General features: G+C 43.2%; 1 protein-coding gene across 7 annotated transcripts in view; it reads left to right on the top strand.

Moving 5' to 3' along the window:
- The window catches only part of hnrnpul1 (heterogeneous nuclear ribonucleoprotein U-like 1), a 65,485-nt gene that overhangs the window by 7,099 nt on the left and 30,814 nt on the right, over positions 1-27,572 (top strand). For 2 of the 7 annotated variants that reach the window (XM_061781364.1, XM_061781365.1), the window contains exons 3-8: positions 123-377; positions 1,577-1,790; positions 18,750-18,800; positions 23,810-23,883; positions 23,958-24,097; positions 24,389-24,488. In XM_061781364.1, the coding sequence (XP_061637348.1) occupies positions 123-377; positions 1,577-1,790; positions 18,750-18,800; positions 23,810-23,883; positions 23,958-24,097; positions 24,389-24,488 (834 nt within the window). Of the gene's footprint in view, positions 1-122; positions 378-1,576; positions 1,791-10,256; positions 12,463-18,749; positions 18,801-18,886; positions 18,940-19,024; positions 20,773-23,809; positions 23,884-23,957; positions 24,098-24,388; positions 24,489-27,572 lie in introns of those variants that run through there. The other 5 variants (XM_061781366.1, XM_061781367.1, XM_061781371.1 and 2 more) reach the window with 5 other exon arrangements.

The raw sequence follows: 27,572 nt of genomic DNA, 5'->3' as shown, positions 1-27,572 counted from the left end.
ATATTTGCACAGTTTCTGCAGCAATAGTGGATACAGGAAATAGACAATCAGCATACAATCGAAGACATGTGCCTGCAAATGCATACGCCATTACAAGGTTGGTTTTCCTTGCGCATTCACAGCAGAGTCCTTTGCTGAAGGCGACGGCGATGCGATGCTAGAGGAAGACGAAGGCAGAGATTCGGGCGGCTACTACGAGGAAGAGGAGGCCGAGCCGGACGGCGAATGCGAGCCGTACGAGAGTCAGCCGGCGTCAGATTCTGGCCACAGCGTGCCAGACTTCAGTGCTGACGCGAGCCTTCACCAAACCGCCGCCATTGCAGAGGCAGTCGTCAAACTTGAACCAGACGAGGAGGAAAATGTTGCTGTCAAACAAGGTGCATGAAGTCAAATTAAATTAAATTTAACATTGTGAAGAGAGTCAGATTCTGGGAAAAAGTGTTAACAGCAGTGTTTGTTTTAGGTGAAGTTATTAATCAGACGCTGAGCTTAGTGGAAGACGATCAGCTCGGGATGGGCGAACTGTTTTTTTCCAACAATACCAATAACTGCTTCTCCAAGCTGATACCAGTTACTGCCGATCAGGGTTCTCTAACAATTTCCAGTTTAAAGACCCCCTAACTGATGGAAAGCTGGAGCGGGGACCCCCTATCTATGCATATTGTATATAATTTAATTTATTAATCAAAATTGTTGTATAATGGATTGCCTTTTTATTCATATAAAATAATTAAAATAAAATTGTATTATTAAAATAAAAAAATGTATTAAAAATTGTATTATACTAATATAATTTAGCCAGCACGGTGGACGACTGCCTCACAGTTCTGGGGACCGGGGTTCAAATCCCGGCGCCGCCTGTGTGGAGTTTGCATGTTCTCCCCGTGACTGGGTGGGTTTTCTCCCACATCCCAAAAACATGCATGGTAGGTTGATTGAAGACTCTAAATTGCCCGTCGATGTGAATGTGAGTGCGAATGGTTGTTTTGTGTGCCCTCTAGAAACGTTAGTGCTGTTGCCTGCTTTCAAGCCGTATTGTAAGAACGTGAACATACCTCAGTCTTGAATGGAAAGCGCACTCCTGAGCACCGGTGACGACAGCACAGTTTCCTCTTTTTGTTCTTTTTCTCCCCCCAACACAAAATAAATTGCGCGATCCATTGTTATCGTGTTGACCGTTGACACGTTTGTCGCCCTGCTTGATTTGACAAGATAAAGCCCAGTAATCGTAAAAGACGGGACACAGTGGTGTCGTAATAAATGTTGCGTAGTATTGGCAGTAGCTTACCAAGATATGGCAATATTTTATGGCAGAGTCTGACATTGCCGCCGTGATCGTTATCTTGTAGTCCGATCCAGGCATAAGTCTCTCAGTTGAGATGTATAACTTCAACATACTTCCTTTGAGTCAGTTACTACTATTAGCCAGGGCTTTGATGCCGCTTGTCTCATAATGGCGAGCTTCAAAGAGCACACAAAAAAATTGACTCGAATTTCAATTTCTGCATTAGAAACATAGCCTCTATTGTTCCATAGACAGGCCAATGATGCTCATGTTCATTGTCCTTCATTATAGAAATAAAAGAGGAGATTAAAATCGAGGACGCCCCAGAGGCGGCCGGCGACGCAGGGCGAGTGGCCTGCGGAGCAGAGCCGAAACGCGGACAAGAAGGCGGGAGTCTGGTAGAACAGATGAAGGTGGAGTCTGAAAGAAGCGGACACCATGGCCGAAAGCGACCGCATGAGGAGAGCAGGGGCTACAACTACTATGAGCATCGTGAAGAGAAGAGGTATTCATTCATAAGTTGTCGAAAATTTTATGTCTGAAGAGGAAGCTTGATGGTCAGTTCTTTCAGCCAGTAGAGGCCCTCAGTGAAAATCTGCAATGTATAGAGACCATATAAAAACATACTTTTTAATAGAGCGGTGCCTTGAATTATGAGTTATATTCAATCCATGACCACCCCCTTAACTCAAAACACTCACGTTTCAAATCATCTATCCCCATTGCATTAATGCATGGCTTGAAAGTACTCCGGCGTAGTGCCGGAAATCCGACGTATGAATGTTTTGTCAAGCCTCGCCGTAGTGTGTGTGTGTGTGTGTGTAAGTAAAATAAATTGCTGAGGGGACATGCATACAAGCTCGGCAGATAGATGTGCACTGTAAAAATGTTTGTAATTGTATGGCTATCTTATATTTTCCTCTCGCCACCACTGACTTGCGTTTTTCCTCTGAGGGGGGGAGGTGGCTCTGCTCACTGTGTCCACATTAACTCAAGTATTATACTAAGTTTTGATGAAGGGTTAGCACTGTTTGTCATTTAGGCCAAATTTGTCATGCTTTTTAAATATGTCAGTTATCTGACAGTTTAACTAATTTAGTGCCTAACACCTATTAATACCTAGTTTCCGTTTCTTCTTTTGTTGCATTTAGGGAACTTAAATATTTTGAAAGGCCTATTAACACACAAAACAATACAAACGGATTTAAACACATATAGAGTAATATATTGAGAGAGCAATGGTTAACACAAAAACACTGGGCAAACTGCATAAAAAAATCCCCCCCACCACACACACACACACACACACACACACACACACACACACACACACACACACACAGAAAACAATTTCAGGCGCAGAGACTTTCCTCACTTTAAAGCCATGATAATGGAACTTTATTGTTCCGGCACCCCAAAAACCACCAATATAAATGTTTGTAATGTAGGGCTGCAACAATGAATCGATAAAATCAATAAAAATCGATTAAGTGTTGGCAAGGAATTTCATTATCGATTCCGTTGTCCCACATTTATGACGTTAGTCACCTGCTGCGTTGCGCCATTATAAAGAAAAGCAAAGCGAAGCAAATTTATTTATATAGCGCATTTCATACACTAGGTAACTCAATGTGCTTTACATGATTAAAAACATTTAAAAACAAGGAAAAAACAGCTTACAAACCTTTAAAACAAAGAGGGGGGGGGGGGGAATATATATAATATAAAATATCATATAAAAGTGGAAATGCTCTAAAAAGCATGGTGAAAAAAGTTTTTAACCTGGACTTAAAAACATGCACACTTTGGGCTGATGTCACTTGTGTTGGCAACTTATTCCATTTGTGTGCAGCATAATAGCTAAATGCTGCTTCACCATGTTTGCTTTGGACTCTGTGCTCCACTATTTGACCTGAGTCTGTCGATCTCAGAGCCCTACTGGGTTTATATTTCATTAGTATTAGCATAACGGCCTCTTTATACTCCCGCGGCCGACAACGCCCGCATTTCATCGTGACCGACGAATTGCCCCGCCCGGCCCCTCTGCGCAGCTTGATACGAACACGCAGACTGTCCATACCGAACACCACGTTTAGACATAAGGGTGTCCACATGTGCACGGGACACCCTAGGCCGCGAGTTTTATGACAGACTTTGTGGTCATGTCATCTGACTTGTGGCTGCATGTCTTGGACACGCGAGTGAAGAGAGGGGCAGCGCTATCAACCGATCACCACCTGGTGGTGAGTTGGCGCAGATGGTGGGGGAAGATGCCGGTCTGACCTGGTAGACCCAAACGTATTGTGAGGGTCTGCTGGGAACGTTTTGCAGAGTCCCCTGTCAGGAGTTTGAACTCCGCTGAAGCTGTAAGAGATGCTGTCAAGTCCTATCCGAGCCTTTTTGACCCGTGTCACTCTGGAGGCAGGCCAAGTAGAACGCAGCTTTGGTGATTGCTGAGGCAAAAACTGACGTACGTAACGTCGGAGCAGTTCGGTGAGGCCATGGAAAACAACTTCCGGACGGCTTAGAGGAAATTCTGGTCCGTCAAGCAGTGCACCATCAACACTGTGTATAGTGCAGATGGGGGGCTGCTGACCTCAGCTTGGGACCTTGAGAGCTGTTGGGCTCCGCAAATACTAAGGCCTCCTCAATTCTCCCAACATGCCTTCCAGAAGGAAGCAGAGTGGGGATCCTGAGGTGGGTTCCCTAATCTAAGGGGTTGAAGTCACCGAGGTGGTTAAAAAGCTCCTTGGTGGGAGGGCCCCAGGGTGGGTAAGATGCGCCCGGAGTTCCTTAAAGGCTGTGGGTGTTGTGGGGCTGTCCTGGTTGACACGCCTCTGCAACATCGTGTGGAGATCGGGGACAGTGACTCTGGATTGGCAGACCGGGGTGGTGTTCCCCCTTTTTAAGAAAGGGGACCTGATGGTGTGTTCCAACTAAAGGGGGATCACACTCCTCAGCATTCCCTAGTAAAGTCTATTTGGGGAAGGTGGAGAGGAGGGTCTATCAGGAAGTCTAATCTCAGATTCAGGAGGAGGAGTGTGGTTGTTGTCCTGGCTGTGGAACAGTGGACCAGCTCTACACCCTCAGCAGAATCCTCGAGCGTGCATGGGAGGTCTCCCAACCAGTCTACATGTTTTGTGGACTTTTAGAATGCATTCGACTTGGGTCCTTGTCACCTATGGGTTGAGTAGGGAGTAACGGACCTCCTGAGAAGGGCTGTTTGGTCCCTGTATGACCGGTGTCAGAGTTTGGTCCGCATTGCTAGCAGTAAGTCGAATAAGTTTCCAGTGGGGGTTGGACTCCACCAAGGCTGCCCTTTGCCGCCGATTCTCGGCGAATTATGCCATTAAAGCCAATCAGCATAAAATGCTAATTATAGGCCGATACCGATCAGGCCGATCAGATTGCTGTAAAGTCTATTTTTTGAAGATGTGGGTTTGATGGCTACATCAAGCCGCGATCTTCAGCTCTCACTGGAGTGGTTTGCAGCCGAGTGTGAAGCAGCTGGGATGAGAATAAGCACTTCCAAATCTGTGACCATGGTCCTTAGTCTGAAAAGGGTGGGGGTGCCCTCTCCGGGTCAGGGAAGAGATCCTGCCCCAAGAGGAGGAGTTCAAGTATCTCTGGGTCTTGTTCACGAGTGAGGCAAGAATTGAGCGGGAGATCGACAGGCGGATGGATCAATGCAGCGTCTGCAGTGATGTGGACTCCGTATCGGTCTGTGGTGGTAAAGGAGCTGAGCCAAAAGACAAATATTTAAATTTACCGGTGGATTGTGACCGAAAGATTAACATGGCTGATACAAGCAGCCGAAATGAGTTTCCTCCTCAGGATGTCTGGGCTCTCCCCTAGAGAGAGGGTGAGAAGCTCTGTCATCTGGAAGGGGCTCAGTCGAGCCGCTGCTCCTCCGCATATAGAGGAGCCATATGAGGTGGCTTGGCCATCTGGTTAGGCTCTCCCCTCTGGACGCCTCCCTGGTAAGGTGTTTGAGCACGTCCCACCAGGATGAGACTCTGGGGATGACCCAGGACACGCTGGAGAGAGTGTCTCCCGGATGCCCTGGGGAACACGTTGGAAAGCTCCACGAAGTGACTGGGGAGGGTGAAGTCTGCGCTTCTCTGCTTAAGCTGGGGCCCCCGGCAACCTGACCTCTGATAAGCAGAAGTAAATGGTTGGATGGAAGGACATTTGTATGGTCTTGTTTGGTTGGTCCAATCGCCTATTGACCAACATTTTTTATTTTATTTTTTAAAAATTATAAAATATTACTTTAAGCGCTATGCGATATTTACGCAGCAACCATTTTGTGTACTTTTCTGCACTGCCAATTTGAAATAGTCCTGTTTTTGAATAAAGGAATGAAAAGGAGTTTTTTAATCTGATTCATTGATTAATTGAAAAACTAATCATCAAATTAATCGATTAGTAAAATAATCGTTAATTGCAGCGCTAAAAAGAGTACTAATGTATTAAAGTATTGAGTATTGTCCTTTATAAGAACATGCAGTAATTAGTATAATGTCAAGAATTGAACAGTTTTTGCATCATGATTAGGGATGTCCGATAACCACTTTTTTTCAGACCGATACCAGTATGAGTATTCACTCTTGAGTACTTGGGTACACCTATACGATACTGAGTACCGATACCACTCGTACAAACCCCAATTCCATTGAAGCTGGAAGATTCTGTAAAATGTAAATAAAAACAGAATACGATGGTTAGCAAATCCTTTTCAATCTATGTTCAACTGAATATACCCAAAATAATTTGTTCAAACTTTTTTGGGGAAAATATTCACTCATTCTGAGTTTGATGCCTGCAACACATCTTCGAAAAGCTGGGACAGGGGCATGTTTACCACTGTGTTACATCACCTTTCCTTTTAACAACACTCCGTAAACATTTGGGAACTGAGGACACCAGGGCTGTACCGATTTATTCATTATAGGGATGGATCGGTTTAAATCCCTACGATCCGACTGGATCGATCTGTTCTCACCAAGTTAGCCTTCTGAGAATATATCGACTTAAATCGTTTAATAGGTAATCAATCAATTGTAGCGATACTAGGCAATAACGCATTGGATTTACGCAGGGCAATCTTTATATGGATGTTTTTAACACTTGAAGATAAAGATGTTAAGTGTTCGTCAAGTAGGTTTTTCTGTCTGTGTTGTCGCAGGGGATCATGGGAGGTGTATTTTTTTATTTTGTAATGTAATTTCTGGCGCTATTGAGTGGGCCGATCTAAATGGCAAAGCATATCTCCTATTATGCACAGGGGCTCGTGGGAGATGCGCCTGCGCAGAGCAAGAAAGGAGCACAGCGCAAAACAAACGTGAATGTCCCACAAATCTTAAATCACAAGTATCGACTATTTTAGTTTTGCAGTAATCAAAAACGATTGAGGAGGAAACACGATGGACATGAAAAAATCTGTTTGCTGACCGCGGTTGTCTACAAGTTGGGGAATACAAATAATATGGAACTTGAAGCCACTAAATTGATGTGCAATCACTGGGAACCAAGAAGCAAGCGAGGCAAACGTCAATTCGTTAGACATTTCAACCGGGTTCTTCTCATCACTGCACGAGCTAAAAGGTTGAACACGCTTGAGCCAAGGTACACAATTCCACCATGGACATATTGCAACACAACAGATGCACAACAGCTACTCAGAGCTACATAAATCTACTAGGTGGAAATAAATACGTTTAGAACATTTGAGCATTATGGATTTTGTGTTAAATTACAGTAGGCGTGTTTATTTTAACATTTGTATTTATGTTGAAAAATATCAGAGGTAGGAGGTAAACCTAGAGGTAAACCTATAGTTAATCCAACCTGAAAAGCTGTTAGTTCCACTTTATTCAGATGGTGTGAATAGATTTGCCATTAATGCTTGTTTGTTAATTATGTCCATAATTAATTGTAGATAATACATTTACAGGAAACAAAAGGAATTTAGGAAATTTCACCTGCACTGTCCAGTATCTAGGTATTGATTACAGTCACATTGGTTGAATTTTTGGGTAAAAAGTCACTGAATTGATTTCATATTGTTCTAGATGAACCAATATTGTCATTGAATCGAATCGGCAACCACAAATCATGATACAAATCAAATTGTTCTTAAAACAAATCGTTAGACCTCCCTGCCAGAGGACACTAATTGTTGAAGCATTGTAGGTGGAATTCTTTCCCATTCTTGCTTGATGTACAACTCGAGTTGCTCAACAGTCCAGGATCTCCGTTGTCGTATTTTGGGCTTCATAATGCGCCACACATTTTCAATGGGAGACAGCAGGCCAGTCTCGTGGTCACACTGTTTTACTACAAAGCCGCGCTGTAGTAACACGTACAGAATGTGGCTTGGCATTATGTTTCTGAAATAAGCAGGGACGTCCCTAAAAAGTTGCTTGGTGGGCAGCATATATTGCTCCATAACCCGTATATACGTACTTTTCAGCATTAATGGTGCCTTCACAGTTGTACATGGGCACTACCACAAATGTGGACTCATCCAACCACAGCACACGTTTTCACTTTGTGTCAGGCCATCTCTGATAAGCTTGAGCCCAGAAAACCTGGTGTTGTTGTTATATGGCTTTCGCTCTGCATGGTACAGTTTTAACTTGCATTTGTAGATGTAGCGACGAACTGTGTTAACTGACAATGGTTTTCTGAGGTGTTCCCGAGCCCACGTGGCAATGTACTTTACACAATGATGCCAGTTTTTAATCCAGCGCTGCCTGAAGGTCAAAGGCATTCAATGGTGGTTTTCAGCCATGCTGTTTACATGCAGAGATTTCTCCAGATTCTCAGAATCTGTTGTTGATATTATGGACTGTAGATGATGAAATTCCTAGAAACAAAGTTGGGAAACATTCTTAAACTTCTGGACTATTTGCTAATGCCTTTGTTCACAAAGCGGTGAACCCTGTCCCACCCTTGCTTGTGAACTGAGCCTTTGGTGAAGGATCCTTTTATACTTAATCGTAACACTCACCTGTTTCCAGTTAAACTGTTCACGTGCGGAATGTTCCAACCAGGCATTTTTATATGCATTCCTCAACTTTCCCAGTTTTTTTGTTGCCCCTGTCCCAACTTTTTGGAAATGTGTTGCATGCATCAAATTTAAAATGAGAGAATATTTGCAAACAAGCAACGTTCATCAGCTTGAACATTAAATATCTTGTTTTTGTGATGTATTCAATTTAATTTAGTTTGAAGGATTTGCAAAGTTTTGGTTTCTGCATTTTACAGAATGTCCCAACTTCATTGGAATTGGGTTTTGTATCTTCTCTCATTATATTGCAGCTCACCTACCACGACCTGCTATTTCCTGGATTTTTTATGAAACGTCTACTTCTCTATCGTGAAAATATCGCGGGAATCTATGGTTTATAGCGGTCATTTTTGAGAGTTTTAACAACTTTTTACATTAACATTAGAAACAAATACTCATTAAAATCCAATAAAAAGTCAGAATGCATATAATATGAACATTTAAGTACCATATTTTCACGACCATAGGGCGCACCGTATTAAAAGGTGCAGTCTCAGTTACGGGGTCTATTTCTGTATTTAACACATACGTAAGGCGCACCGTATTATTGGGCGCAGGCATGGTAAAACATATGCTATCTTAAAACATACAGTAGCATGCATGCACGCTAAAACAATGTTTTTAAAAAGGCAGCGGGAGCAAAACTGCGTTTGGTTGTACTTTATTGAAGTATTTAACAATGTACTCGTTATTTTTTGATCATCCACAAATCCATCAAAGTCCTAATGTTCTGTATCTGAAATGAACAGATTGGCAAGTTCACAATCAAACACGCCAGGGGCGAGTCAGTCTCGTTGCCGTTCGGCTCCTCAGAAATGATGCCGGCTTTTACGAAAGCTCAAACAACAGTGCAAGCAGACATATTAGCCCAAGCATCCACAATCCATTCACAAATTGTGGCGTAACTCGCCCGGTGCTGCCTCCTAGTCTTAGTAAAGCCATCCATGGCTCCCACGCCGCTCACTTCACTTTGAACGGCCTGTTTACACGGATGTCCAGCGCTTCGCCATCTGTCATCCATTGCTACGACGCTGCTCGCATCTTCACTTTGAACGCCCTGTTTATACCGATGTCCAGCGGTTGGAGCGCATTAATCCATTGCTCGAGGTGGTCTTCCAACTCGGGCCACCTCACCTTGTTTCCGCGTTTTGTTTTTCTTTTTTTTCCGCGGAAACTCAGCTTCGTCTTCTTGACTTGGCGAAGGTCGTTTTCCTGCTTCCTCGAGTTGGTCTTCCAACTCGGGCCACCTCGCCTTGTTTCCGCGTTTTGTTTTTCTTTTTTTCCGCAGAAACTCAGCTTCGTCTTCTTGACTTGGCAAAGCTCGTTTTCCTGCTTCCTCCACTTGGATTCGTTGATCTAGAATTCTCTCGCGGCTGCTTGCTGGTTGCATTCCTTAACCTAAGAGCATTGACGTCCGTATTATTGGGAAGCTTTTATTTTGAAGTTGGCAATCGCCGCGAGTTGGCGACTTGTTACCGTAATGCCTAGTATGAACAAAATTAGGGGCGGCTGGCTTGGCCGGCGCTATGTACCTACTGGGGGCATGCCTTTCGCGTCCTCCTTTACGCGCACCCTTCCCCTTTTTACATCCGCATGCTATCCTCAGCCACGTCCGCTTTTCCTCTGTATAAGCAGCGTGTCGGCAGGAAATGCTCCCAGTCAGTCAAGCGGAGCGCTCATCACACAACATTTATAGATTTTGGAACTCTGTGCACACACAAGGCGTGCCACATTATAAGGCGCCCCTTCCATTTTGGAATTTTTTTTTACTTTTAAGTGCGCTTTATGGTCGTGAAAATACGGTAGTCTCGTGGGATTTTCATCCTCTTGGGCTCTGATTGGAGATATATCGGACAGAACAGCTGGCGGCATCATCACTTTTTGTTTCATTTTAAGCCCTACGATGGCCCACAAGCATCCTGCACCTTCGAAGGCTTGTGGTAGTGTGCCTAAGCGCCACAGGAAGATGCTGACCATTCAGGAGAAGATAAAACTCTTGGATATCCTTCAGGAAGGATGGAGTTATGCCGCCGTAGCCCGCCATTTCAGTTTAAACGAATCAACGATACGCTACATAAAAAAAGATGAAAAGAAAATAAGAACCACCGCATCAGTTTCCTTCAACCTATCAGCAAAAAGAGTGGTAACCTCTCAAAACAAAGTAATTGTTCGGCTGGAATCTGCGTTGGCCCTTTGGATCACTGACTGCAGGAAGAAAAATGTTCATTTGGATATGAACATCGGAGAGAAAGCGCGGCAGCTCTATGCCATCTTTGCAGGAGATGCGGATGACCTTGACGAATGCAAAGAAGCTCAAGCTGGACCGTCAAAGGAATCTAAAGCCAGCCCCACTGAATTTTATGCCAGTAAGGGTTGGTTTGTTAGATTTACAAAACGCTTCAATCTCAAGAACCTTTCCCTGCATGGTGAAGCTGCCGCATCTGTGGTTCAGGAAGCAGATGAGTACACAAAGACATTCAAGACAATTGTCGAAGGAGGAGGTTACAAGCCAGAACAAGTCTTCAACATGGATGAAACAGGCTTGTATTGGAAGAGGATGCCTTCTCGTACTTTTATCATGAATGAGGAAGCCCGAGCCTCCGGATTCAAAGCTCACAAAGACAGATTGTGTCTGATAATATGCGGCAATGCTGCTGGCCACATGATAAAGCCGGCACTAATTTATAAGTCCAAGAACCCAAGGGCACTGAAGAACAAAACCAAAAACCTGCTCCCAGTTTATTGGATGCATAACCCCAAGGCTTTCATTTCTAAAGTTCTCACTTCTAAATGGTTCCACCAATGCTTCATTCCGGCAGTGAAGTTGTACTTCGCTGACCTTGGGCTACAGTTCAAGGTGCTGTTGCTGATAGACAACGCAGAGGGCCATGCGCTGGACCTATCCTACGAAGGTGTGAGGATAGAGATCCTCCCGCTACACACATCATCGCTGATTCAGCCAATAGCTCAAGGTGTCATGCGTGTATTCAAGGCTGTGTACACGCGCAACATCCTAGACCACTTGGTGGAAGCAATGGATTCTGATGAAAATGTCACGCTTAATGCGTGCTGGTGTGATTACACAATTGCTTCGTGTCTTCAAAATATCCAAAAGTCTGTGAAGGAAATAAAGAGGGAAACATTAAATGCTTGTTGGAAAAAGCTGTGGCCAAAATGTGTCCAGGACTACGAAGGTTTCTCTCCTGAAGAGATTTTTTATTTGGCAGTAGATGAGTCGGTGAAACTGGCTAAGCTGCTAGGAGGAGAAGGCTTCGATGACATGATTCATAAGGACATCAATGACCTCATCAATACACACTCAAGTCCACTAACAGACGAAGACTTGATGGAACTCACAAATGGTGCAAGTGATGAGGAAAGAGAGGATCCAGATGAGGAAGACGACTGCGGCCTATCACTTGAACGGCTGACAACAATGGTGAGAGCGGCCGGACAACTGCAGAGAATGGCACAAGATTGGGATCCCCAAATGTCCCGGGCGTTACAGTTTCAAAACACCATTGATGGCGCTATTGACGTCTATAGAAACCTCCTTGCAGAGAAGAATGCCGGCAACTGCCTGTAACAATGTTCATTATTCGAAGAAAGACAAAAGACACGTTGACACATTTAGCAGAAATTTAAATCCAGTAGCAACAAGATATCCCTCCTGAAGAGGTGCCTTACAAAGAACTGTGAAGATACTGAGTTGTACAGTATGTACTCCTCGTCGTCATCGCCTTAGTCACTGAACAGCTTATTCATCTTCATTGAAGTTATGGAGTGTTTTTTTTTTAATTGCACTTGTGTCCCTCAATGGGAAATTGAACTCCCACTCAGATATATACTTGATGTTGCACACCACACACCGAACCAGATCACACACAGGTCTAGGTCCACAAAAAGTGGTGTACAGAGAGTGCTGGACCACTTGAGCCAGGTTAGTGTGGACGATGCCTTGCTCAAGGGCACTCTGCAAGCAGCAAAGCATCTCTCCAACAACTAGTTGCCATTTTTACATTTTTGTCAGACCTCAAACTCCAAAGCCCAAGTCCTTACAGATTGAGCTTCTGCCACCTGGTAATGGATCATCATTGAAGTTATGGAATGTAACTTACTGGTAATGATAATTTTTTTTTTTTTTTTTTTTTTTTGGGGGGGGGGGGGGAGTTATGAATCACTTTTTGGGGGGGGGGGGGGGTGGTAATTTTTTCCACAAAAGTCAGATTTCAGATTTTAATCGATCACAAATTAAAAAAAAATAAATAAAATGGCGCGACATTATTCAAGTACATTTTGCTTTTTGCGCATTATGGTAATACAGAAATTATGGTAATACAGAGCAGCCAAATGTTACGGAACGTCCATATTTTGTCACTGGATGCTGACTTGTTAAAAAAGCTGCTTGGGGGCACGCTATTTTATTATTTCGCCCCCCGGCTTTCAAGCCGCGGAGGCAAAGGTTCTTTGCGTCTAGTGTCAACGCATTGTAAGTACCGAATCATCGCCTCCATGGTAGCGAATGAAATACACTTCTTACCATGCTGGGTAGGAAAAGACGGAAAAGCATGACGCTAATTGCTAAGCTATCATGTCATGTAGTGTCAAAACATCGCAATAAGTTTGATTGGGTGATACAGTACACTTGTTACATAGGTCTGGCTGGAACTGCATTATAGCAGAGTAACCTAGTTTGAACAACAATATAACTAGCCAATTAATATGCGTCTGGAGATGTATATGTAAAATAATTCACAGGCTCACAAGACACCTGAATCGGAAATTAATTAATACGTCACTGGAGATGTCACCTGAGAACGGGGTCAGTTTAAAAGTACGGAATTTTCACGACCATAAGGCGCACTTAAGTCTTAAATTTTCTCCAAAATGGATGGTGCGCCTTATTGTGTGGCGCGCCTTATGTGTGCACAAGTTCCAAAATCTGTAAATGTTGTTGTGTGACTTTGATGAGCACTCGGCTTGGCTGACTGGGAGCATTTCCTGCCGACACGCTGCTTATATAGAGGAAAGGCGGACGTGACTGAGGACAGCATGCGGACGTTAAAGGGGGAAGGGTGCGCGTGAAAGAGGACGCTAAAGGCACGCCCCAGTAGGTATATAGTGCCGTATGTGCATTGTGCAAAACATCAGTTTGGCTAAGGACCCCCGAAAATGGCACCTACGAAGAGACACGCTTACAAAGCACAGTTTAAACAACAAGCTATCAGTTAAGACGCTGCCTAAAGAAAAGTTTCCAGCCGAAGTCATCGTTAAGGCCAATCAAAAGGGCTGGATGGACGAGAAGAAAATGAGGGAGTGGTTGAGTGAGGTGTACGTAAAGAGACCGGATGTTTTTTTCCACGCGTCACCGTCCCTGTTGATCCGTGACTCCATGCGCGCCCATCTCTCAGCCGCTGTGAAAAACCGAGTGCAGCAAATGAACTCGGAGCTTGCCATCATTCCAGGAGGCTTGACGAACGAACTCCAACGGCTGGACATCGGTGTAAACGGGGCATTCAAAGTGAAGTTGGGAGCGGCGTGGGAGCGTTGGATGACAGATGGCGAACACAGCTTTACTAAGACTAGGAGGCAGTGCCGGCCGAGTTACGCCACCATATGTGAATGGATTGTGGATGCCTGGGCTAAGGTATCTGCTTTGACTGTTGTCCGAGCTTTCGCGAAAGCCGGCATCATTGCTGAACAGCCCCCCGGCAACGAGACTGACTCAGACAATGACGAGAGGGAACCTGGCATGTTTGATGGAGAACTTGCCCAGCTGTTCATTTCGGATACAGAAGATGAGGACTTTGACGGATTTGTGGATGAGGATTGATCAAAAATAACGTGAGTACATTGTTAAATACTTCAATAAAGTACAACCGAACTCACTGTTTACATTAAATACTTCAATAAAGTACAACCGAACTCAGTTTTGCTCCCACTGCCCTTTTTAAAAACATACATGCTAGCGTATGTTTTCGTGTGCATGCATGCTACAGTATGTTTTACCATGCCTGCGCCCAATAATACCTTATGTATGTGTTAAATACAGAAATAGACCCCGTAACTGAGACTGCACCTTTTAATATGGTGCGCCTTATGGTCGCGAAAATACGGTAGGCTTTACATGATCAGGATTTTTGGGGCCGATCAGCGAGTTTAAAAAAACCAAACAAAAAAAAAAAAAAAAGATAACCGATCCAATCACAAGATGGAGCAATGTGTCTATTTAAATGATCTGTTCATTTACTGTATATACTTTTGTACTTAATTGCTCAAAAAATGTACAAAGATTTATCTTTGTTCATCTATTTATGCCTGTGAGGCATAGTGACAGACAGAACAAATGAATTGTCTTCTATTAGATGGCAGGAAGTACATACAGTAATTAATGTACTCACTTTTTGTTTGTTGGTGTGCCGTGAGATTATTCAATTTTAAAATATGTTCCTTGGCTCCATAAAGGTTTGAAATCACTCCTCTAGTCAGGTCACGTATTCTAATCAGTCAGGTCAAACCAACATTACATGACAGAAATAATGGGTGTAACTTAATTTAATTAAATTATTGTAATTAAATTACTTCACCCACACCGAAACTTTAGAGCATGATTCGACAGCACAAGGGGATGCTATTTTATCACGCTTCCAAGCCATGAAGGCGAAAGTTCTCGAGTCAGCAATCATCGCCTCCATGGTAGCGAATAAACTACACTTCTTACCACTATTTACGTTATCATGAAAGGTGGGCGAGGAGTGGGTAGGAAAAGACGTAAAATGTAAAATAATTCGCGGCCTCACAAGACACCTTCTGAACCAAAAATGAATTAATACGTTACTGGAGATGTCATCTGAGAATGGGGTCAGGTTAAAAGTAGCCATCCATTTTCTGTACCGCTTATCCTCTTGGGTTGTGGGCACCCTAAACTGGTCGCCAGCCAGTCCAATCGCAGGGCACTTATACAGAACCATTCACACTCACATTCACACCTACGGGCAATTTAGAGTCTTCAACCTACCACGCATGTTTTGGGGATGTGGGAGGAAACTGGAGTACCCGGAGAAAACCCACGCAGGCACGGGGAGAACATGTGAACTCCACACAGGCGGGGCCGGGATTTCAACCTGGGTCCTCAGAAGTGTGAAGCAGATGTGCTAACCAGTCGTTTAACGTGCCGCCAAAAAGTATATTACTATTAAATATTTGTATGATAAAATCACCTTTATTAGTCACACAATGGATAAATGTAATCATTTCATGAGCAACAGTGAATATCGGAAATATAAATGTATAATATAAATAGCATGCAAGGCATCTATACAAGTACATTCACAAAATAGAAATGTAGAAAATGACGAGATGGAAAATTTATTTGAGTAAATTCAGTTACGACCTTGGTACGGGAACGAATTAAATTCGTAAGTCCATGTACCACTGCAATTCATCATCATTATTACTTGTAACCTTTTCTCCATTTATGGCCTTACATCTGTAATACGGAATAGTTCACATTAGAACTGGTGTGGGACTAAAATTTTTTTCTCACAAAAATCTGATTTCAACCTTTACACCTCCTCCCTCCAATTAAAAACAAATGGCAAATTACATTATTCAAATCTAATTTTATATTGAATTTTATTCCCAACACTAAATAGATTTTCTTGACAGATGTGGAAATAAAAGTGCAAAATCTTGGCGGGAATGTTACAATTATGCACAACACATTTCATAGCATACACCCATTGCCAACGTATGCAGTTAAAGGATAGAAGTCCATACCTCATAAAAGAGAATTTAAAAAATAAATTCCTTGCGGCAAGGCGATTGCCTGGTGAGTCGATGCAATATCTATAGGCTAGTTGATTCTAAAAAGTTTATAGTGAGAGCCCTAAACGCAATCAATCCTTTGTTTTAGTAGACCTTTTGAAATGTTAAACATTTTAAATAAATTAACACAAATATATTTGGGATTAATTTATAACTATGCCCACTTTCAACAGACTGGTTTTAGCGCAGTACAGAAATCACCTGGTATTGCTTCATTTCTGACTGATTTATTGCTATTCTTTACTAGTACCGGTTTACCATGCAACCTCTAGTTTGCAGCCATTACAGTCGAAACAGAAATACTTTGAACTACAAAAGCCGCAAAGATTTAAAAAATATATATATTTGGGGGGGGGGATATAAACGATGAGACAAACTATTAATTTCCCAGCCCTAACCTCATACTGAGCTCAAAATGTTTCTCTCTATTTACATTCGTAAGTACCTTACCTTTTGTGCATGCGAGTTTTGTTTGCATTGTTGCATGTTGTTTAAAAGCTGTGTGGGAGGAGTCAAACAATTGTATTTTTTTCCATATGGTCTCTGTGATAGATATTCACTGATCACAAGTGGGTCTGGAACATACCCCCCGCGATAAATGGGGGTTCACATACTTAAAATGACCAACACAGCACACCACACTGGATATTTGTCTTGTTTTACTCTGCTGTCTGCAGCCATGTCAGCATTGTAAAAGAGGATCTGTTCTCAAATGCCTTACCTGGATGGGTAAAAGTTAAATATATATACACCAACAATTGCAAGTAGTACCATTACTCACCCGTGGGAGTAAGCGTGGTGCCATCCAGACCGCCATAAAATACAGACTAGTCAATGAGAGGTTTAAAGGCTAGAGCGAGAGACTAGCTTAATCTTTAAGGGAGGGGGGGGAAACATGGTCAACCAGGGCCAAGTGGTGAGAGTCCGCATAGCTCACGGTGCCTTTTATCACTGACAAATCCGGGTCAAAGGAATTCAGCGAACCTGACCCAGATTCCTCAGATGAGTGGTTACCATCTGGATCAACACAGAACAGCGGAGCCTCATCTCTAGATGCTCCAGAAAGACATTAAGGTAAGCCCTAACTTGCTAGCTAGCTAATTGTATTGGTTTGATAAAGAGGGAGAAGGGGTAATGGACCATATGCACAGTAACATATTAAGCAATTACGCTTAAAAAGGTTTGGTGGCATGAGTTACCACTGACCCGACCGTATGTTTAAAAATACTGTGACGCCATCTGACAGAAAAATAACGTTCGTTAAATGTGATAACGTGGAGTTATGTAATAGGTACATTCATTAGTTCCGTGCTGGTTTGTTTCAAGGTCGAAATTTTATTAAAAGTTTTTACTTTTTAAAGTAAAAGGGATAGCTCCTTCATCCAACACTGCGGTGTACCGCCCGTTATGTTCAGCAATTGAACTCGGCCTTTTATTTTTACACGTTTAACAGTGACCTGGTACTGCAAAGGAGATGGAAAGTTAACATTCACCGAGACAATTTCACCATCGCAGCAAGAGTCGTCGGTGGTCGAAGCTCCGTCTCCTTCCCCGCTCGGCGCTGCTCGGCTCCTGCTGGCCAAGCCAGTCATTCCCGTCACAAAGCTCCAGTCATGGGGCTCGAGAAACTCTCGAGTTGTGAGAACATTGATCCTGCCAGTAGTGTATGCCTGTCATTTTTTTTTTTCCTCATAAACCAAATTTCGTTGTATCTGCACCATACAATGGCAATAAAGGATTTCTATTCTATTTATGTTCAATCTTTATGTACAGCACTTTGTTACAGCTGTTGTTTTTCAATGTTCTACAGGTACATCTCAATAAATTATAATACGGTAGAAAAGTCAATTTCAGTACTCAAGCATTATATACATTCATTAAACCTTGGGAAAATACTTTTTAAAGGGCAAATTCCTGCCTACCTTCTACATATTTTTCTTTCATTTGCTACACCATTTATTTTCTAGGGATGGTAAATTTGGAGTTTTTGTTTGCTGTAACCCATCAAAATTATACCTGTATACTAAAAAATGAAATTGATCAATAACTGAATGCGTGTACTGCATCTCCATAATGAGTTTGACTTTTTAATTGAACCATAACCAAATTGATCTTTTGACACATTCAAATTAATTGAGATGTACCTGTTTAAACAAATTTGAGTCGTGTCTTAAAAATTAAGCTGTGCATGTGTAAGTACATATGGAACTGCATGTACTGTGAAACTGCGCATGGGACATTAAATAAAATATGGATCCTTTGATCGCTTTGCTGATACTTTGATAACTGTAGCAATTATAAAGATAATCCGTTATTCACAGTAATTTAACGTAATTTCCAGCAGACAAGCAAGTTTACTTTGAAGAGTTTGATGCTGTCATTGTTATCGCTATGTGTTTGCTTGGGGATGCCCCTTAAACCCAAACCCAGAAGTGCTGCGTGCATAGAGTCCATTGCATTGATTTGAGCCATCAAAACAATCACCCCTTCTCTCCTCCTCCATGTCAAATGAAAGCAATTTAGTCCCACACCAGTTCTAATGTGAACTATTCCGTATTACAGATCGTGTACCCTGCAGGGATCGCTCTCCAGTTGGCAGTCTGAAGACGAAAGGTAAAAATAAGTATTTTTTTCTCCACGTCACATAGTGCAATAAGAAAAGAAAAAAGGTAATTGTATATATTTGTATAATTTGCAAGTCCTGCTTCAAGCAGAGATTCCACTCCCATTCCTGTTAGGAGTCATGAGGAAGGTAAAAAGTATTTCTCCACATCACACTGCATACATTTTTTTAAAGGTATTTTTATGGTAATTGTTAATATTTCTACAATTTACAGGTCAGGAATGGAGCAGAGATTATGTGGAAGATTGTGACTGGTATGAAGCTGACTGGCAACCAAATAAATTTTGCTTTACTGCAACCCCTGGACCCCGGAGTGCTGCCGCAGAGATGGATTCCAAGCTGCCAGCTGACTTTCTGGAGCTCTTCTTAACTGACGAGCTGCTCCAACGTATTGCGGATCAGACCAACCTGTATGCGACTCAGTATTTTCAAGCACAGTCTAAGACTCTGCCACATAGCAGAGTACATGCATGGAAACCGGTGTCAGTCCCAGAGCTGAAAACGTTCTTTGGATTAACATTTCTCACCAGTTATGTCAAAAAGCCAAGCATTGGACTGTACTGGAGTGTGGATGAAGTAGATGCAACACCCCATTTCAGCCAGACCATGTCAAGGAACAGATTTCAGATTATCTGGCAGTTCCTTCATTACAACAATAACGCATCACAGGATGACGCTGACAAATTGTACAAAATCCGCCCAGTGTTTGAATACATTGTGGAAAAGTTCAAGGAGATGTATCAACCGGGGCAAAACATTTGCATTGATGAGGGTATGATGCTGTGGCGAGGGCGTGTATCGTTCAGAGTGTACAACCCAAAAAAGCCTGTGAAATATGGAATCAAATCCTACATACTTTGTGACTCTGCCACAGGGTACTGCTTCAATATGCAGCCTGATGTCGGGGAAGCTCGTACTACGTCGGAGATAGTGTTCTCTCTACTTGATCGTCTGACAGGTCATGGTTATACACTGTATATGGACGATTCCTACAATTCTGTACCACTGTGTGAGCTTTTACTGGGAGCAGAAACCAACGTCTGTGGGACATTGAGGAAGAATAGGGGTGAACCCAAGATCTTTAGCGAGATGACAAAGTATGAGTTGGGGGCGGGGGGAAAAGTTGTGCGACACAATGAGAGAGTAATGGTAGTAGTCTGGCAGGACAAACAGTTGGTGAGGATGGTGACAACTTACCACCAAGATAGGATGCAGAAGGTTAAGGTGTTGCAGAAGGGACGCAAAGACAAGGGTTGTCAGTTCAAGCCAGAGTGTGTTGTTGCATATAACTCTTCCATGCATGGAGTGGATAGTTTGGACCAAAACATTGCATACTATCCTTTCATCCGAAGGTCACTGAATTGGTCCAAGAAGTTTGTAGCCTATCTGTTTCAACTGTGCATGTTTAACGCCTATGTCCTCTACAGAGCCAGAAACCCAGGGGAGTTGAAAACCCTCTTGGAGTTCATGCGCAGTGTAGTGAAGTCGTGGACTGTAAAGCGACATGTGGGGGTGCAGGTAAAAAAGGAGAAGGAAGTTGTAGTTCAGAAGGCTGAGGACTTGGAGGGAGGTCGGCGTTCTACAAGGGCGCCATATAAAACTGACCCAGATAGCAGGCTAGACGGACAGCTTGGCAAACACCGACTCGAATACCTGATGCCGGTTGGCAAGAAGTTAAGACCAACAAGGGGTTGTAGGGTCTGCGCACGTAGGGGAAAGCGCAGCGATACTAGATTGTGGTGTGCTTCCTGTTGTGTGCCCTTGCATGCAGTAGAATGTTTCACAGATTATCACACTAAATTGAACTATTCTGTGTAGGGGTGAGAAAACACGCTTCTTAAAAAAAATTTTTTTTAATATAGCTGTGACACAATACATATGGTAACTCTGATTTACTAAAAAGTAAATTTTTTTATGTATACGTTTTGCATAGTTTTGTAAATAAATGTTGCCATCAAAAGCCCTTAGTGTTTTTTTTGTCTTATAGAGGAAACCAATGTTCAGATGTTTGAGGTGTCACAAATGCGAAAAATATTGGCATCACTGTCCTGCTTGGGTGAATTCCTACATGCAAATCAGTCTCCTTTCGGCAAAATTCGCTGTTCTGAACTCAAAATGGGCCATTTACATGAATCGTATAGATCAGATTTTTTTTTCTGGGGGGGCGGGGGGGGAGGGTCGCTGTGGTCACAGGCTATTTCGTACTCCTTGAACGCTGGCAGCTAGAGCCATTCCACCATCCACACACAAATGTAATTTCTGAATATTACTCCGCGGCGGACTAATATGCGCGCACATCGGCCTGGGGTTCTCCCTGTGCGCTCGGGACCTGCTTTGGATAAGTCACAGGAGTTGACGAGACCAGAAAAAAACACCTCCGCCACTTCTGTAGTTAAAAAGTAATGGTACTTTTACTCCATTACAATGATCTAAATGTCGCTCACTATTCAGATATTGCTTATCAACTTCAGTGCGTGAGACTATGACTTTGACTTCCACATTGCTGTTTTTAAGAGCTAGTGACGAAGTCTAGTTCACCAATCAAACGATACAAGAAAGTCACACGTCTTCTATTGGGCTTTCCGGGCGTCTGTATTAACACTAGATAGGCCAGCCCGGCTGATCGTCGTAGCTGCGTGGCCACCATGTTGGGAAGGTCGTCGTTACCATGAAAGCAACGGCGTGCAACTTGTTTACATTTAGACGAACAAACTCAATAGCTTTCATGTATTGTATTATTTTTCTGGCACTGTCTGCCCAAACGTGAATATTTCAGCCCACTTATAACATGAGACAGCTTGCAGTCAATTGCGGATGTTTTGTTGTAGTTTTGGCTGTGCATACACATGCACAGCAATATCAGAATTTGCACATTTTATTTTACTTTTATTGATGTTCATGCTGTTGTTAAAATAAATCAGAAGTTCCTCACTATTTACTCAGTACTTCAGTAATTATTTCACTGTGTACTTTTTACTCTTACTCGAGTAATTTTTTTGGAAGACTACTTGAGTCGCATTATTGTCAAGTAACAGTACTCTTACTTGAGTGCAATATTTTGTTACTCTATCCACCTCTGGAGCAGACATGCTCAATTGCAACTCTTTACCTTTTAAGCCAACATTTTTGCCTATCAGATCAGCCTGTATTGTATTTGTTGCACTGGTCTTTTGTATTTTCGCGTTGAGGTGCAAGAGCTGATCCGCTAGTACATCTAGTACAATTAGGAAATGCGCCTACAATTGTCAAATTAGTTTACGGATGTTAATGTACAATGTATTAAGCAACGGAGCGATGTCGGGGATTATGCCACAACAGAACGAACTATCTTAAAATTCAGAAATGGCCAATAAAGAGAAAAATACTGTACTCAATATTTTCCTGGAGAATGCATTTGGGATTAGCCTTTGAAGTTGGTAATAGTCAAAAATGAAGTGAAACAGACAATGATTTTAGTCAATTCTTTTCCAGAATGAGATTGCTTAAAGAGGAGCAGGCTATTCCTGTGGCACGGCTTTGAGCAGGCATCAGGTGCAGGTGGAGATGGGCCTCCATCAAGTTGGAGGCCAAAACAAAAAAGCAAAGAAATTATGCATTTTTAATTTTGTTAAATTTGTACAACAACATGTACTTGAGCGGTGTAAATAAATGTTTTTCCTGTGTGAAGAAAATATTTATTTTGCCTTATTGTACTCTCCAGAGTCTTCCAGATTGTTTATTTTACAATCAAAAAAAGTATCTGCAGGGGCCTGGGGTATCCCCCTAGATCCTGTTATGTTGTTTCTTTTTTTTTTCACGTATTTCATGCCTTTGGTATTTGCATGTCTGAAATCGAAAGCTCTCTGTAAATTTGCAGATTGCAAAATGGATTTCAAGCTTAAACTCATTTAGTACCAGAAACGAGTAAACTAGTTTTTGACAGGGAGGGGTGCCGGAGTCTGCTCCTCTCCTCGAACTGGCAGACAATGTTAATGACGCACAACTGCCAGTAGATGGCAGTATTTTATACACACAATGTGGGCGGGACAGTAGCTGACTGGTTAGCACATCTGCCTCGCAGTTCTGAGGACCCAGGTTCAAATCTAGCCTCCCCTGTGTGGAGTTTACATGTTCTTCCTGTGCCCGCATGGGTTTTCCCCAGGTACTCTAGTTTCCTCCCACATCTGACAAACATGCGTGGCAGGTTATTTAATTGCCCATAGGTGTGAATGTGAGTGCGAATAGTTGTTCGTTTATATGTGCCCTGCGACTGGCTGGCGACCAGTTCAGGGTGTACCCCGCCTCGCCCAGAGTCAGCTGGGATAGGCACCAGCACGCCCGCGACCCTAGTGAGGATAAGCGGTACGGAAAATAGATGGATAGATAATGTCTGTATAGATTTCACAGTGTGTGTCGTTATAGTTGGCAGAATGTGTGTATCATAAATGTGACATACAACAAAGACGTACGACAAGGACACAGTTCGCCATGTAAACAGTCACTAAACAATTTGAGTTTATGACAGTCATCTCCCTCCGGTGAGTCGCGTCACTCATGGCACATGATCGGCAAAAGCCACTCCTAAATGTTGTTTTAGATGCTTCATAGAATTGAACCACTCTTCAGATGTCAAGGCTGTCACAAAAGCAGAAAATATTTGCATCAAAATCACTGCTTCATACTGTTTTGTTTTTAAATTTGTTTTCCCCTTTTTAAAATTCGGTTTCTGGGAAAGATTTACACAATTTAGCAAAACTTACTGCTTTACTGCTATTTACTAAACATTATTTCTTTTTCCTGGTGAAAGAAGGGAGCCTAATCTTTCATTTGGTAGATTTGGTGTATAGATAATCGTATAACAATATTCTGTTGGATTTCTCAAAATGAATTAAAAATAATTTGTGTCATTTGTGGGTCTTGAAAGGTCAGTCAAAATTCTCTAAAATGGCTGGCAGCTGAGTAAATGCTCCTTTTTGCAATCTGTTTAACCTTTACCTTGTTCTCTGCCGATGTTCTTAAGGTCTCGCACACCACAGCCGCCCGCAGAAGACGAGGAAGAGAACATTGATGACACACTTGTTACTATCGACACATGTAAGTGTGAAGATGGACCCTAAATATATATATTTTTTTCTTGGATATACTAACTGTCTTTGTCTTGGTTTCAGACAACTGCGATTTACACTTCAAAGTGTCCCGTGATCGCTACAGCGGCTACCCGCTGACTATCGAAGGGTTCGCCTACTTGTGGGCGGGCGCACGGGCCACCCACGGGGTCACCTGTGGGCGCGTGTGCTACGAGATGAAGGTAATTTTGACCACATCACTTTCTCAAAAAAAAAAAAAAAAAAAAAATCTGAATTTGTCATATCTCTTAAATAGGCAACTTAATTTCGATGGCATTTACGAGTACACAAGATAGTTCTATTAGACATGGCTTTGGCCTAAAAATAACAGGATAGATTCCAAAAGATAGTCTGTGAATAGGTAAATTTGCAAATGTCGAACTGTGGACATGCAAGAGTTGGCTCTTGTCTCTGATAAACAAGAAAAGGCAGTGTTGTTTATGACTCGACCGACTGTATGTGTTTTTCTTCAGATTAATGAGGAAATTCCCGTCAAGCACCTTCCCAGTTCGGAACCGGACCCGCATGTGGTCCGTATCGGATGGTCCCTCAACCACTGCAGCACACAGCTTGGTGAGAGCATGGGGATTGAAAATTACCTCAAAAAGACACCTTTACTGTGACTAGGATTACTAGGATGTGAATAGAATTCTAGTGCGTGAGAAGATGCCTGAGGAATGGAGGAAAAGTGTACTGGTGCCCATTTTTAAGAACAAAGGTGATGTGCAGAGCTGTGGAAACTATAGAGGAATAAAGTTGATGAGCCACACAATGAAGTTATGGGAAAGAGTAGTGGAGGCTAGACTCAGGACAGAAGTGAGTATTTGCGAGCAACAGTATGGTTTCATGCCTAGAAAGAGTACCACAGATGCATTATTTGCCTTGAGGATGTTGATGGAAAAGTACAGAGGTCAGAAGGAGCTACATTGTGTCTAGAGAAAAGCCTATGACAGAGTACCCAGAGAGGAACTGTGGTACTGCATGCGGAAGTCTGGAGTGGCAGAGAAGTATGTTAGAATAATACAGGACATGTACGAGGGCAGCAGAACAGCGGTGAGGTGTGCTGTCGGTGTGACAGAAGAATTTAAGGTGGACGTGGGTCTGCATCAGGGATCAGCCCTGAGCCCCTTCCTTTTTGCAGTGGTGATGGATAGGCTGACAGATGAGGTTAGACTGGACTCCCCGTGGACCATGATGTTTGCAGATGACATTGTGATCTGCAGTGAAAGCAGGGAGCAGCTGGAGGAACAGTTAGAAAGATGGAGGCATGCACTGGAAAGAAGAGGAATGAAGATTAGCCGAAGTAAAACAGAATATATGTGCATGAATGAGAGGGGTGGTGGGGGAAGAATGAGGCTACAGGGAGAAGAGATGGCAAGGGTAGAGGACTTTAAATACTTGGGGTCAACCGTCCAGAGCAATGGTGAGTGTGGTCAGGAAGTGAAGAAACGGGTCCAAGCAGGTTGGAACGGGTGGAGGAAGGTGTCAGGTGTGTTATGTGACAGAAGAGTCTCTGCTAGGATGAAGGGCAAAGTTTATAAAACAGTGGTGAGGCCAGCCATGATGTATGGATTAGAGACAGTGGCACTGAAGAGAAAACAGGAAGCAGAGCTGGAGGTGGCGGAAATGAAGATGTTGAGGTTCGCTCTCGGAGTGACCAGGTTGGATAAAATTAGAAATGAGCTCATCAGAGGGACAGCCAAGGTTCGATGTTTTGGAGACAAAGTTAGAGAGAGCAGACTTCAATGGTTTGGACACGTCCAGAGGAGAGAGAGTGAGTATATTGGTAGAAGGATGATGAGGATGGAGCTGCCAGGCAAGAGAGCTAGAGGAAGACCAAAGAGAAGGTTGATGGATGTCGTGAGGGAAGACATGATGGCAGTTGGTGTTCGAGAGGAGGATGCAGGAGATAGGCTCTCATGGAAAAGGATGACGCGCTGTGGCGACCCCTAACGGGACAAGCCGAAAGGAAAAGAAGAAGACCGTGACTAGGCTTTACACGATCAGGATTTTTGGGGCCGATCACCAAGTTTAAAAAAAAAAAAAAAAAAAAAAAAAAAAAAAACTATAACCGATCACAAGATGGAGCAATGTGTCCATTTACATGACTTGTTCATTTATTGTATATACTTGTGTACTGTATACTGAGTACAGTATCCATCCATCCATTTTCTGTACCGCTTATCCTCACTAGGGTCGGAGCGGTCCTGGAGCCCATTCCAGCTCAAAATTATTCTCTAACATTTGAGACAAAAGTGAAAACATCAATGACCTCTAGGGGGCATTCAAGGATTGGCGACTGACATCCATCCATCCATTTTCTGAGCCGCTTCTCCTCACTAGGGTCGCGGGCGTGCTGGAGCCTATCCCAGCTATCATCGGGCAGGAGCCGGGGTACACCCTGAACTGGTTGCCGGCCAATCGCAGGGCACATACAAACAAACAACCATTCACACTCACAGACACACCTATGGGCAATTTAGAGTCTCCAATTAATGCATGTTTTTGGGATGTGGGCGGAAACCGGAGTGCCCGGAGAAAACCCACGCAGGCACGGGGAGAACATGCAAACTCCACACAGGCGGGGCCGGGGATTGAACAAGGTCCTGTGAGGCTGGCGCTCTAACCAATCGGCCACCGTGCATCACTGACATCAGTTTAGGTCAAATCAACACAACATGACAGAAATAATGGGCGCTAATGTACTGTAATTAAATTACTTTATTTTGCAATTAAATTACTTGAATAAATACTGACAATGACATGCTTACTCTAAAGGCCTCTTTATACTCCCGCGGTCGCGCGCGGCCCACAACGCCCGCATTGCATCACGTGACCGACGAATTGCCCCGTGCGGCCCCCCTGCGTAGCTTGACTCGCACATGTCAAAAATAGTTGCCGCGCGTCAAACGCCGCGGAGATCACCTCGTGATTGGTGCGCTTTAGTCACATGCTGTGATGACGTACTCGGCGTGCCCCTTGGTTCTACATACCATCTACGCCGCCGCCTTCTTGATAGATTTTGCAGCATAATTAAACGTATCATCTGGTCATCTAGGTCCATTTGTTCTAGCAAACACTGTTCCACGGTCGCCATTGTTGTTGCTTTGTTTCTTGTTACTGAAAGGAAAGTAAAAAAAAAAACGGCTACCGGAAATGGCCAAAAAAATCCATAGGAAACTCCACCATGTGGTGTCCTAGCCAATACCAGTCGTAGCGACACACCCGACTTGGAGGTGAACTGCAGTACATTTTCAAAACTGCGCGCGTGGGTTGTGCTCAAGTATAAAGGCAAACTATACGTGGGACAGCCGGAGCGCAGTGACGTCAGCGCGGTCGCCGTCCGCGCGAGTATAAGGAAGCCTTAACTTTCTCACTGTCCCGGCTATATGGATGGGTGTTGTCCAGAGTTTGCGCCTGTTTGCCTTTTCCTTTTTTTTCTCCATGCTGCGTTCCTTGAACGCGGCATTCTCTTCCTTGTGTGAATTATTTAGGTGCCTGATCAAATTTGTTGTGATGAAGCATTTAGATGACGTTCCCCACGACGTACTTCAGTTGTGCACAGAGTGCAAATAACTTAAGCGTTGTTTGTCTGAGACACCGCAAAAAAGTCCCACACACAGAAGATTGAAAAAACTTTATTGGCTGTTAGATAGT

Source organism: Phyllopteryx taeniolatus, chromosome 8 (assembly GCF_024500385.1).
Source record: "Phyllopteryx taeniolatus isolate TA_2022b chromosome 8, UOR_Ptae_1.2, whole genome shotgun sequence".
NCBI classification, from domain to species: Eukaryota; Metazoa; Chordata; class Actinopteri; order Syngnathiformes; family Syngnathidae; genus Phyllopteryx; species Phyllopteryx taeniolatus.
Note: the sequence above shows the minus strand (reverse complement) of the source record. Positions and strands in the feature narration are given on the sequence as shown.